The 14,287-nt window shown below is 49.5% G+C and overlaps 1 gene segment (V, D, J or C); it reads left to right on the forward strand.

The window, feature by feature from the left end:
* The first annotated feature begins 12,513 nt into the window (after window positions 1-12,513).
* LOC128846223 (Ig heavy chain V region 3-like) lies at window positions 12,514-13,089 on the forward strand. The segment is given in 2 exon segments: window positions 12,514-12,559; window positions 12,653-13,089. Coding segments are annotated over 2 exon segments (483 nt in total).
* Window positions 13,090-14,287: the final 1,198 nt, after the last annotated feature.

A 14,287-nucleotide genomic window follows, 5' to 3' on the forward strand; every position in this document is an offset into this window, starting at 1 on the left:
GATCCCCGAATCGGCACTCTTACTCCACCAGCGGAGGTGGTAGTAAGAGCCGCCGACGGGAAGCCGCAGAAGTCGATTTTGCCGCCGTCCTCACAACGGGGTAAGTCGGCTGCGATACACCGAATTCAGCTACGCTATTCACGTAGCTGAATTTGCGTATCTTAAATCGACTCCCCCGTGTAGTGTAGATGTACCCTGAGCATTGCTTCCCCCTGGCACTACATTGAAACGGTCTCTGATTTGCAGAGCACATGGCTGCCTCTCCGTGGGTGCAGGCTCTGGGACAGAGTTTGGGGGCCGGAGAAGGGGTGGTGGGTGCTGGGGGGGAGGGGACTGCCATCACATGTGGCTTCCTTCCTCCCCTGCTGCCCCTCACCATAGCCTCGGTGGGGGATGGGGCTGCCCCTTGCCCAGTGTTTGCAGGAGTGGTGGCTGGGGGGAAACCCAGTCAAACTCTGGTTTTACTCTTTTGTTGATGGGTCACTTTAACCCCTTACAAACCCCTTCCCACCTCTCTCACCCACCTTTTCTACTGGGCTTGTTTGATCTTTTCGGTGGAGCCAGATGAAAACCACAAACCCCGGCGAGAGCAACAGGCTGGAAGACTAGACTGAACCCACCACCCACCCAGTCTAGTCCATCCCAGAGCCCAGGACTGAGGGCAAATGTCCCCGCACCCCCGGGCCACGTGCTTCCACTCCTGGCCTCTCCTAGCGCCGCCAGAGATTCTGTGTGGCTGCATCAGGTGGGATTTCAACCGGACCCCCCCCTGCTAAATTCACCCCTGTTTTGTGACCACTCTGCACCAAGAGCCCCTTCCTTCCCTGCCCTAGAGCTGCTGGATGGCTAGAAAGCTGAGCTGGGCGTTTGATCGATCTGGAATGTTATCGTGCCCCCCCCCCCAAAAAACCTAAATGTCCACACAGCTTGGGGGGGGGGTATTCCTCCCCCCCCAAGCCAGTCTATTTTATTGTTGTAGGGCAAATGAAGGAGCCAGAGTTTAATGGAAATATTCAGCCCCTACAGCAGTCTTGCAGCAGGGGAAGCAGAGTTGATGGGAAGGGAACTGGTTTGGATAGGAGCCCCCGTCCCCCTCCTTTGCAAAATAATTTGGGGAGGGGAATCAGATCACTCCGTGCCTCAGTTTCCCCTCTCTCGGGGGAGAAGGGAGAGATAAAAGTCTCAGCCTGCCGTGTTGCAGACCTTTCGCATTCTCCCCTCCTGATGTATTTGATTTCCTCCTCCAAACCTCCCTGTCTCTCTCTCTCTCACCTGGAATTCACAGCACTAAGTACTGGCTCGGGGCTTTCTTCCTGGGTTACATGATCCCCAGTTTAGTTTTGAAACAGACGCAGGCAGGCACAAACTCACCCTCAAACAGCAACACCACCGAAAACCACAAAACCAACCCAATATTACACACCAAGGGGGAATCACGGGGTCAAACTCTCACCGACCGAAGCCCCAGCAGCTGCTCAGGTGAGTGAGGTCCACTGCCGAGATTCCTGTCTCCCACCGGACCGGAAGCCCCCTCGGTGTCTCCTCCAGGTGAGTGCTGGGGGGAGGGGAGGGGAAGGCTGCAAAGCACATGTGCCTTCTCCCCCCTCCCCCCTCCTGACCTGAAACAGCCGCTGCTGCCTCTGCCTCAGGCCCCTGCGGCCAGAGCGTCTCTCGCTGCCTGGCAGCAACAGCTGCTGCTTCCCGGAAAGCCACGGAGCTTTGCTTCAGGCAGGGACACTGCCCGATCTGCGCGGGGCCCTCTTAGGGGCGGGGCCCAATTCAGGGGAATCGGTGGAATCGGCCTAAAGCCGGCCCTGACGGTCACCTGGTTGAAATGGGGTGATTTTATTAAGGGGACATTCAGAGGTGCCTGTTCCTGCTCGGCTGAATAGAAATGTTCCCCGCTGATAGCCACGCAGTGGGGGGGAGGGGTGAAGTGATCATCCCCGAGAACTGGGTGTAGGGGGGTAGGGAGGTTAGTTGGGTTTGTGCTGCATGTTAACTCGGAAACCGCAGCCCCTTCTTTTACATTGCAAACCCATTTTAAATGGCCAACCCAATGGGTGCTTGGTATAGGAAATGAGGGTGCTACTGTTTGAAAACATTCCCACATGTTAAGAAGGTTAAAAAAGCCAAAAGACTGTGGCTTACCATGGCTGCCTGCAAGCCGAAATCTGTTGCCTGGCACTACGTTAGTGATCTCTCACAACAAACCTGCAGGCCCTCAGTATAAGAGGAAAAATGCAACCTTGTAACAAAAGCACATGTGCTGTGTAATGTGAACAGCAAAATTTAATGTGAAAGAGTGTACCCATTGTTCTCTAAAATGTGTCTTTTTTAACCACCTCTCCCTTCTCCTCCACCAGCTGCAAATGTTTCTCCTTCACAGAGGCTAGTGAAGATTAGAAGGAGAAAACGGTGGACTCGGGATGATATGTTCTCGGAGCTTCAGATGTCCTCCCACGCTGACAGAGCACAGCAGAATGCGTGGAGGCAGTCAATGTCAGACTACAGAAAAGCACAATATGAACGAGAGGAGAGGTGGCGGGCTGAATCGCGGGATGAACAGAGCAAGTGGCCAGCTGAAGATGATAGGTGGCATCAGCTTGCAGACAGAAGGCAAGAGTCCATGCTCTGGCTGCTGGAGCATCAAACTGATATGCTCCAGCATATGGTTGAGCTGCAGGAAAGGCAGCAGGAGCAGAGACTTCCGCTACAGCCCCTGTGTAACCAACAGCCCTCCTCCCCAAGTTACATAGCCTCCTCACCCAGACGCCCAAGAACACGATGGGGGGGGCCTCCGGCCACCCAGTCACTCCACCCCAGATGATTGCTCGAGCATCAGAAGGCTGGCTTTCAATAAGAGTTAAAGTTTTAAACTGCAGTGTGTCCTTTTCCTTCCCTCCTCCCCCACCCATCCCGGGCTACCTTGGCAATTATCCCCCTAGTTGTGTGATGAATTAATAAAGAATGCATGAATGTGAAAAAACAATGACTTTATTGCCTCTGCAAGTGGTGCTCGAGGAGAGGAGGGGAGAGGAGGGGAGGGGAGGGGAGGGTGGGGTGGTTGGTTTACAGGGAAGTAGAGTGAACTGGGTGGGGGGCCGGAGGGTTCATCAAGGAGAAACAAACAGAAGTTTCACACCGTAGCCTGGTCAGTCACAAAACTCATTTTCAAAGCTTCTCTGATGCGCACCGCGCCTTGCTGTGTTCTTATAACCGCCCTGGTGTCTGGCGGCGCGTAATCAGCGGCCAGGTGATTTGCCTCAATCTCCCACCCCGCCATAAATGTCTCCCCCTTACTCTCACAGATATTGTGGAGCGCACAGCAAGCAGCAATAACAATGGGGATATTCTTTTCGCTGAGGTCTGAGCGAGTCAGTAAGCTGCGCCAGCGTGCTTTTAAATGTCCAAATGCACATTCCACCACCATTCGGCACTTGCTCAGCCTGTAGTTGAACAGGTCCTGACTACTGTCCAGGCTGCCTGTGTACGGCTTCATGAGCCATGGCATTAAGGGGTAGGCTGGGTCCCCAAGGATAACTATAGGCATTTCAACATCCCCGACGGTTAGTTTCTGGTCCAGGAAGAAAGCCCCTTCCTCCAGCTTTCGAAACAGACCAGAGTGCCTGAAGACACGAGCATCATGTACCTTTCCTGGCCATCCCACGTTGATGTTGGTGAAACGTCCCTTGTGATCCACCAGGGCTTGCAGCAGCATTGAAAAGTACTTCTTGCGGTTTATATACTCGGTGGCTTGGTGCTTCGGTGACAAGATAGAGATATGGGTTCCGTCTATCGCCCCACCACAGTTTGGGAATCCCATTGCAGGAAACCATCCACTATGGCCTGCATGTTTTTTGCCACCCCAAGCAAAAAAACAAACAAAAAATATCCTTGGAATTGTACCACCTCAAGCACCTGCTTGGTTTGCTGGTGCCTAGAGCCGGTCCTGCTAATTGTCATGCTAAACTTCACTCTGGAGATCCATAAACCAGGTATTTGATCTCTCCCCTCAGGTGCCTGACTGCATTCTTACATTAAAACCATTGCGGTTACAAGGCATCCCACTGAAGGGACCCTGCATTGGCTGACACGTCTGTGCTAGCCCCTATGTGCTCTCCTCTTTCCAGATGTGCTGGCCCCTTGCACACCCCCGAAATTCAGGATTGAGGGTTTCTGAGTGTGATGCAAACTGGTTAGCTTGGAAACGGTACCGATTTCCATTTAAACCCTACATGGATTCGAGCCCAGAGAGGCAAACCTGATTGGAAACAGTGAGGTCTACGCTCGGAGAGGTTCTTGATTTCAGCTCCATTGGGATTTTGAGAGTGGCCCTGCAAACCCTTCGTATCCTGAGTAATCCTTACCCCACAAATTGTTCCACCGGAGCCAGTGGGGTCAGTCCCATTAGTAAGAATGGCAAGATCTTAAAGAGAACTAGACCCTGCAGAAGTTTGTCTGGTCCAGGTCCGGGCTCTGTTCCCAGCACCTGAGCTCCTTCTAGCTTTCCATGTGCCCAGCTTCTCTTTTCTAGAGGGCAATTGTACAGTAAACCCTGTGAATCTCCAGTAAGCACACGGGCCGGTGCTCTTTTCCTTGCAACACCCGAAAGCCTCAACTCCTGGAAGAGGATGGCTGGAGTGCCGCCCCTGGAAATGTGCCACCCCCAAGCACATGCTTGTTTTGCTGGTGCCTAGAGCCGGTCCTGGCTACAAGGTCCAGATACACGCCCTGATCGTGGGAGCTCTGGGCTCATGGGACCCCACAACGAGCGAGTACTGAGAGCATGTGGAGTCGGGCGACGCTACGCCCGGCTCATGAGACAGCTCATGGTGTCCGACACCATCAGGTGGTCCAGAGACATCTACATGGAACACATCACGGGACACCGCCAGTACCAGGTCGAGTAACCGAGACCACCAACCAGGGAAATAACCCACTTCCTGCCCTGAAGAACTGAGGGATGCATCCCACCCATGTACTTATTCGCTACACCAATACTGACTTGGACTCTTAATACATTCCATGGGTGGTGTACCCAAGCCCACTTATCCACTGACACTTTAAAAACTCCCGCACCCCAATCTGGGTCTATGCTGGTTATGTGATATGTATGTATCTCTTCATCCTTGTAACCGATACCTGTAATCCCTCATAACTCGAGCCGGACCCCAGATGTACAGTACCTTCCCTCTTAACTTGTGTATATTTAATTTTAAACATTAACTTTAATAAAAATTTTAGGGCTGAACAGCTGAAATCAAAACTGCTCCCAAATCCAGTTGTTTATCAATAGCCAGTATTCCCACATGATTAATTTAACCCAGAACAGGTGTTTTAAGGCCAGCCTCAGATCAGTATTTGTGTGTGTCACGTTCATTAGCGAATCTTAAAGAGGAGAAATGTAATTCCCGTTGTATAAATGAGGAACAGTTTAAGTGACCTGGGAGCCTAAATCCAATTTTCAGAAGTGATTTAAAATTAGCAGCCTGAATCCCAGAGAAAGAGATTTGGATTTAGGTTCCCAAATCACTTATTTACCCCAAGTCCAAGTGGATCCTTTGATTTCAAAGTGATTTGGGTCAGAGCACAACACACTACCCACCCCCTGCCCCTCTCAGGATAGGAAGACAAGAAGTGAGATCCCCCAGGAAAGGAGTGTGCATGTCTTACATGGAGGGGGATATGCAAATCAGGGTGACAGTTTCCTGTTTAAATCTGTCTCTCTTTCTGCCCAGGCAGCACTGGGAGAGATAATCCACAGCCTCCAGTGTCTGTGCAGTGACCAGCCAGTCCCTTGAGAACTTTCCCCTCCAGCACCCGGAAAAATGAGACTTTGGCTCCATTAGTGTTCATTGTAGCAGCTCTGGAAGGTATCTTCTCCCCTGGAAAGAACTGGCAGGGTAAGGGAGCAGTCTATTATGTGTGTGCAAATAAAGAATCACATTCAACACTGGTTTGACATGTGATGGGAGAAAACTTCTGTCAGGGTTCCCTCCCCACTCTGAACTCTGGGGTACAGATGTGGGGACCTGAATGAAAGACCCCCTAAGCTTATATTCCACTAGCTGAGTTTAAAAACTTCCCCAAGGCACAAATTCCTGTCTTTCTCCTCGGACAGTATTGCGGCCACCAAGTGATTTAAACAAACATTCAGGGACGGGCCACTTGAGACCTTTCCCCCAAAAAATATTCCCCTAGCCCCTTCACCCTCTTTCTGGGGGGAGGGGTTTGAGAAGAATACATCAACCAATAGGTTAACAAAGTGAGCACAGACCAAATCCCTGGGTTTTTTTTGACACTGAAAATCAATCAGGTTCTTAAAAGAAGAATTTTATTTAAAAAAACGAAAGCAAAAGAATCACACCTGCAAAATCAGGATGGAAGATAACTTTACAGGGCAAATAAAAAGATTTTAAAACACAAAGGATTCCCCTCTGATTCTGCTTCCCAGTTACCGGGGTGGTGGTGGATTCTCCATCACTGACAAATTTTATATCAAGGTTTGATGGTTTTGTCTCAGAGATGTGTTCTAGGAATTTTGGATGGAAATTGTTACCATATTGATAAGTAAAGATTTTTAAAAGATATGCACCATTAATCCATATGTGATCACCGAGTAACTTGCCTTTTCCTTGCTTTGTTTGCACGAGCTAAAGTAACCTCTGGAATCTCAGATATTGGCTGATAACTGACCATGTGTCCTGAGAGGTCAAGAAAAAGGCCTCTGGGACAAAAATTTGGTAACCTATTTGGACCTCAAGTGGCAAAACAGATCATAATGGAATCGCTAATGAGGAAGGTCTGTCACCTGCCCGGAATATCATGGGCAGAGGAAGTTACTGTTGTCGGTTGCTCCTCTATTGGCCTCCTCAATCAGCTGTCTGCCTGGTCTGAAAAGGGAGAGTTGTAAAGCCCCTCAGTCTGTGATTACAGAAAATATCTAAATATCTGGAGTACCCACAAGTCTTTGCAGTGACGGGGAACCAGGGGGAAATAGCTGAAATAGAGACAGCTGCCAAATCCAGTTGCCTATTAATAGTCGCTATTCTCCACTTGGCTAATTCAATCTAGGTACTTTAAGGCCCTCATCAATGCTGCATTTAGGATTAATTACTGAATCTTAAAGTAGAGAAATTTAATTCCCATTGTGCAAATCGGGAACAGTTTAAGTGAGCTGGGAGCCCGAGTCCAACTTTCGATAGTGACTTAAATTTAGGAGCCTAAATCCCAGAGACAGCAATTAGGATTTAGGTTCCCAAATCATTTAGTTACCGCAAATGCGACACCCTGGGGCTAGCCGTATAAACAGTGTTGCTGAAAGACATCACAGCCCCACTACCTCAGTGCCCCACGAGCACAGCAGGGACCATCCTGCACTGAAGATGATGATGAATCAAAGGTGTCCGGCAGGTACTTGTTTGTCATTAGCAGGACTCCAGCTTCTTTACTCGCTTTCTCTCTTTTCTGCTCACTTCTGCTTCTTCCTCTGATTCTGCTCTGACAGCCCCTTTCCAGAGCCAATCAGGACCAGGTTCCCATTGTGCAGGACTCCACACAAACACATGGGACCTGATCCGATATCAATGGAAGCCACTCAGAGTGCTACACACATTCCCCTCCCCCCACCCCCCGCCCCCAGAATCAGAGGGCAAGAAATGAGATCACCCAGGGAAGGAGTTTGTGTGTGTTATAAGAGGCGGGATATGCAAATTGAGGAGACAGTTTCCTGTTTAAATCTGTTTCTATCTCTGCCCAGACTGCACCCGGAGACACAATCCGCAGCCCCTGGGTCTGGACAGTTACTAGTCAATCCTGTGTGAACTTTCACCTCCAAGTCCAGGGAAAATGAGACCTTGGCTTCATGCAGTGTTCCTTGCAGTGGCTTTGGAAGGTATTTTCTCCCCTCACACCCATTGGAGGACGGGGAACAGTCTGTTATTGCTCTGAATATTAATGCGATGTATAACATCTTTCTATTCCCAGGTGTCCGGTCCCAGGTGCTGGTGGAGTCTGGAGGGGATGTGAAAAAGCCCGGAGACTCTCTCCGCCTCTCCTGCAAAGCCTCCGGCTTCACCTTCAGCAGCTACGGCATGAGCTGGGTTCAACAGGCTCCCGGGAAGGGGCTGGAGTGGGTCTCACACATTTATTCTGATGGGAGCGAACAATATTATGCAGACTCAGTCAAAGGCCGATTTACCATCTCATGAGACAACTCCAACAACCTGCTGTATCTGCAAATGACCGGCCTGAAGCCCGAGGACACCGCCCGGTATCACTGTGCGGGACACACACTGAGGGGAAGCTGGTCTGAGCTCAGACAAAAACCTGCCCTCGCTGGCTAAGCACAAACTCTCCGCTGGGGGGCGCTGGAGTTCTACAGCTCACAGCGGAGACACAGTGAGTGAGAAAACTCCTGTCCACAGCTGCCTGTCTGTGACTCTCACACACACAGATGCAGACACAGACTAACCGCACTGTGAGCAGAGACCAGCCCGCAACTTTCCCTTTCCCCCAATACACTCTATGTCCCTCACTCTGCTCCTCATCCCCCTCCACCTCCCAATATCCAGCCTGGGAGAACCGACATTAAAGAGTATGAATGAAAACACGTTTTTTAATCCCCCCTCTAACAGCCAGGCGGAGGGTTTCCAAGCTGCACTACAGATATTGGCACCTCCTGCCTATTATAACCCCTCAGAAGCTCTAGAAAATCTCAGCCTGGGCAGACAGGATTGAATTCTGGATGGATCCTAGGAGCGCTGGACAGCCACCTGCCAGGGGCTTTCAATGTGTGTTCAGGGCTAGTTCCACAAAGAGAATTCAACACCTAACTGCCGCCTTATATGCCTAAATCGGACATACTACCGAGATCCTCAAAGCCTGCACCCTGTAGGCACCGAAATCTCCTAGGTGCACAGGGGCGGCTCTATGTTTTTTGCCGCCCCAAGCATGGCAGTCGGGTGGCCTTTGGCGGCGTGTCTGCAGCGGTCCGTGGTCACGCGGATTCGGCGGCATTTCTGTGGGTGATCTGCCGGTCCTGCGGCTTCGGCGGATCCGCCACCGAATTGCTGCCGAAACCGCAGGAGTGGCGGACCTCTCGCACACATGCCGCCGAAGGCTGCCTGACTGCCGCCCCCTCAGAGACCGGCACACCGCCCTCCACGGCTTGCCGCCCCAGGCACGCGCTTGCTGCACTGGTGCCTGGAGCCGCCCCTGAATGCTATGAAACTTATAACTGCAAAACAATAAAAGAATTCCAAAACTCCTGGTGGTTACATTCCTATTCCAAGTACCTTAACTTAACATACTCACACCCTTCCTTGAGGATTCAGTACTAGGCAGTGAATGACCAGCCTTACTCCTGGCATGCCCGATAACAGGATGGTGCTGGCTTCCCCAGTAGTTAGGAATGCTGAGTAGTTATGCTATACTGCACACGCTGAGCGGATAGCGTGATGGAAGATAGAACGATAGGTAGATACAAAGATAGTCTATAGAATATAGGAGAACAAAGAGCTACAGGAAAAATCACCCAATAAAAAGAAGCTCAAGACTCTTCCTTACAAGGTTTTTTATAGGATCCTGACACTATGTGATTCAGGCCCAACCTACTTAACCCAAATCTTATTTCCATACCCTAAGAAATTGATGGGTGCCCTTCTCCTATAGGTTAGGGGATTATGACACTTACTCTCTATATATTAATAAGGATCATCTCACTCCAAAAACTGCCAAACTAGGCTCTCTTGGTGACTTTCAAGTTGTGGTGTACCCTGCAGTTACCAACCAGTTGTAGATGCTGGATAAACTTGCTCAGTGTTGTGTATAGTTCCTCCCCCTGGTTCCCCAAAGTTCAGGGACCATTCCCGTCTATGCCAAAGGTTACCAGCTTTTCTGCTGACTTACTCTTAACCTATTATACTTTTAGCTATATAGCAGATCTGACCAGACTTTATAGGCCCCGTAGGCTTCTTGCATTTCAGCAAAACTTATTATTAGGAATCACATGCCTCAACACAGCCTAAATTCAAAGGAATTAATACTGATAAAATATAAGAGTGAAATGGATTCATTCAGAAAAAAAAACATATTATTTGATACGGCTGGCTGGATTAGTAGGATATAATAGCTTGCAAAATAATCCTATGGGCTACACAGTTGGGTGGGATATGGCTCTGTTTTCATGCCCGCTCCTACACCTTTGATTAAGGACAGTTTGGGGTCCCCACCCTAGTGCTGACATCAGCCAATGTGCAGAGTGGGGGGAGAATTCCATGGAGTCAGGTGAGTAGAGACACAGCAAGAATAACCCGACTGATGAGTGTCCCCAGGGCACAAACAACCAACATTTTCAACCTGAACCATCAGGACCAGCTCTAGAGAGACAGAAAAGCGGCGCCATTGCACAAACAATTCCCCGAGCCGAGAAGAAGCGGCTCGAATGGACACCAGTGTTATTCCCCATGTCTCTGCTTCCCAGCACAAGGGGGAGTTTGGGAAGAAATACAAACATGTGTCCAAAGGCCATTCCTGTCCCATGGGCACAGAGTGCCTGACTGCCCCACTGCTTTCAGACATGCCACAGGAAATACATTATTTCAATAGCATAAAAGCCAATGAATTCTCCTTTGTTCTCTCGCCTTACAAACGGACCAGCTGTGTCCAATGGCCAGCGTGCCCCGTGTAGGGGACCCATATTGCTGCACCTGCCTGGAGGTGCTGACCGCCCAGCTTCTCAACATCAAACTCAGGGACACTAAATAACTAGTTCCTTTTAAACAGCTGATCCTGTGTGCATGGTAGGAAAGTTGGTGTTGCAATGACAGAGGCCCCGGTATTGTATGCTAAGGATGATATATGAGTTGACCAGGGCTTTGATCAAGTATCAGGTGCCGTGTGAAAGATACAGTCACTCGATCCTTGCTAGACACTCTAGTCCGTCACTCTCCTCCGGGAGCTCGGAGCTGGGATCTGGAGTCCATTCGCAGTTGAATTGATCAGTCTCTTAGGAAAACGGGAAGATGCAAATGCGGCTACTCACCTCCCCTGCTCTAAACAATCCTGGTTCCCAATCCTGCTGGAAAGGTGTAACGAGTGGGGTTCCGCAGGGGTCTGTTTTGGGACCGGCTCTGTTCAATATCTTCATCAACGACTTAGATATTGGCATAGAAAGTACGCTTATTAAGTTTGCGGATGATACCAAACTGGGAGGGATTGCAACTACTTTGGAGGACAGGGTCATAATTCAAAATGATCTGGACAAATTGGAGAAATGGGCTGAGGTAAACAGGATGAAGTTTAACAAAGACAAATGCAAAGTGCTCCACTTAGGAAGGAAAAATCAATTTCACACATACAGAATGGGAAGAGACTGTCTAGGAAGGAGTACGGCAGAAAGGGATCTAGGGGTTATAGTGGACCACAAGCTAAATATGAGTCAACAGTGTGATGCTGTTGCAAAAAAAGCAAACATGATTCTGGGATGCATTAACAGGTGTGTTGTGAGCAAGACACGAGAAGTCATTCTTCCGCTCTACTCTGCTCTGGTTAGGCCTCAGCTGGAGTATTGTGTCCAGTTCTGGGCGCCGTATTTTAAAAAAGATGTGGAGAAATTGGAAAGGGTCCAAAGAAGAGCAACAAGAATGATTAAAGGTCTTGAGAACATGACCTATGAAGGAAGGCTGAAAGAACTGGGTTTGTTTAGTTTGGAAAAGAGAAGACTGAGAGGGGACATGATAGCAGTTTTCAGGTATCTAAAAGGGTGTCATAAGGAGGAGGGAGAGAACTTGTTCACCTTAGCCTCTAAGGATAGAACCAGAAACAATGGGTTTAAACTGCAGCAAGGGAGGTCTAGGTTGGACATTAGGAAAAAGTTCCTAACTGTCAGGGTGGTTAAACACTGGAACAAATTGCCTAGGGAGGTTGTGGAATCTCCGTCTCTGGAGATATTTAAGAGTAGGTTAGATAAATGTCTATCAGGGATGGTCTAGACAGTATTTGGTCCTGCCATGCGGGCAGGGGACTGGACTCGATGACCTCTCGAGGTCCCTTCCAGTCCTATAATCTATGAATCTATGAAAACCCCTCATTCCCTGGATCTTGAAGCTCTGGCACTGAGAAGCCACAGCCTTGTGGGTTCAAGCAGTCAAGTCGTTATTTACCCTGGGCCTTTCCCCAAATACAAAAACCAGGGGTCACCAGATTAAATTAATAGGGGTCCGAAAGTCTAATGAGGATCCTAATGCCCTGTGCCCGTCGCTGCACAGACACACAGGACGGGACAGTCTGACTCCTGCACCCAGAGCCCTGGGGCGAGTCAGTCAGATCACTGGCAGCAGGAGTGTGTGTCTCTTATAAGAACGGAAATATGCAAATGAGGTAGACATTTTCTTGTTTAAATCTGTGTCTTTCTGCCCAGGCTGCACCCGGAGACACAATCCGCAGCCCCTGGGTCTGTGCAGTGACCAGCCAGTCCCCTGAGAAATTTCCCCTCCAGCACCAGGGAAAATGGGATTTTTGCTCCTTGTAATTTTCGCTGTAGCAGCTTTGGAAGGTATTTTCCTCCTCTGAAGAACTGACAGAGTCAGAAGAATATTGTGTTACCGCTGTTTTTATACTGCTATTAATGGTCTGTCTTTATCCCCAGGTGTCCGGTCCCAGGCTCTGGTGAAGTCCGGAGGGGATGTGAAAAAGCCCGGAGACTCTCTCCGCCTCTCCTGCAAAGCCTCCGGGTTCACCTTCAGCAGCTACTACATGGATTGGGTCCGACAGGCTCCCGGGAAGGGACTGGAATGGGTCGCTGATATAAATCCCAGTTTGGGTATTGTATACCTTGATTCAGTGAAAGGCCGATTCACCATCTCCAGGGATAATCCCAAGAGTGAGCTGTATCTGCAAATGACCGGCCTGAAACCCGAGGACACCGCCCGCTATTACTGTGCGAGAGACACAGTGAAACGAAGCCAATTTGTGATCATACAAAAACCCAGGCTGCGGAATCGCCCTTCTCCCGGCAGCCGCATGCGGGCAGCAGTGACACACACGCTGCTCTGGGCTCAGACAGGAGACCAGACAACCTGGTGAATGTAACACAAACCTCCTGTCAGTTTTAACCCTTCCGTTCCCAGGTAATGTCTCTGTAACCTGCCCAGAGCCCAGCTGGGCCTGTGGTACAGAGATACCTCGCTTCATCTGTGAACCCCAATCCAGAGTGAGTCTGGTTCTGAGTCGCTCTCCCCTCGCAGACCTGGCACGTTGGCTCTCCTGGGACCCGTCTGGGTGTCAGATTCACGGGACAGCTCTAGGGGACAGGCGCATTGCTGGATTGATCCAGTGCCCATCAGAAAGAACAAGATTCATCCTCTTGCCCTCATTGGGTTTGCATCAGACCCAACGGATGGAGCGAATTCCTCATGGGGCCAAATCCTCAGCTAGTGTAAAGTCACTGCAACTGCTTCCACTAGACTCAAGTTACTCCGGATTTACACTAACTGGGGATCTGGGTGTAACTGTGCCTTGGTGGGTGACAACTGAGAATATCAAATTCAGGACAAACTGCTGAGAAATAGGACAAATACACCCTAAATCTGGTAGTTATTATCCCATAAGATATACCAAATTAGCAACAAAGGTAAACTGCTGTTTCACCACACTGGCTAACAAGAAGTCAGAAAAGCAGTTTCCTTAGGTTTTCCAGTCCTTGTATCACCACCAAAACCACTAGACTTAAAGATGAGTTGTTCTTTTAAAGAGTTTCATCTAATAAAATCCAGATAACGTCACACCCCCAAAACAAAATTGATTCAAGGGATGTCCCAGGCACTGCTGAATGCAGGATTGGATCTTCCCATTCTTCGTTCTGTATTACTACCGCTTCTAACCCAATAGTAGAAGTGTCAGTGTATAACAGAAATCATAGAATAATCGAATATTAGGGTTGGATGAGACCTCAGGAGGTCATGTAGTCCAATCCTCTGCTCAAAGCAGGACCAACACCAACTAAATCATCCCAGCCAGGGCTTTGTCAAGCCTGACCTTAAAAACCTCCAAGGAAGGAGATTCCACTGCCTCCCTAGGTAACCCATTCCAGTGCTTCACCACTCTCCTAGTGAAATAGTTTTTCCTAATATCTAACCTAGACCTCCCCCACTGCAACTTGAGACCATTGCTCCTTGTTCTGTCATCTGCCACCACTGAGAACAGCTGAGATCCATCCTCTTTGGAACCCCCCTTCAGGTAGTTGAAGGCTGCTATCAAATCCCCCCTCATTCTTCTCTTCTGC

Source organism: Malaclemys terrapin, chromosome 12 (assembly GCF_027887155.1).
Source record: "Malaclemys terrapin pileata isolate rMalTer1 chromosome 12, rMalTer1.hap1, whole genome shotgun sequence".
Taxonomy (NCBI): Eukaryota; Metazoa; Chordata; order Testudines; family Emydidae; genus Malaclemys; species Malaclemys terrapin.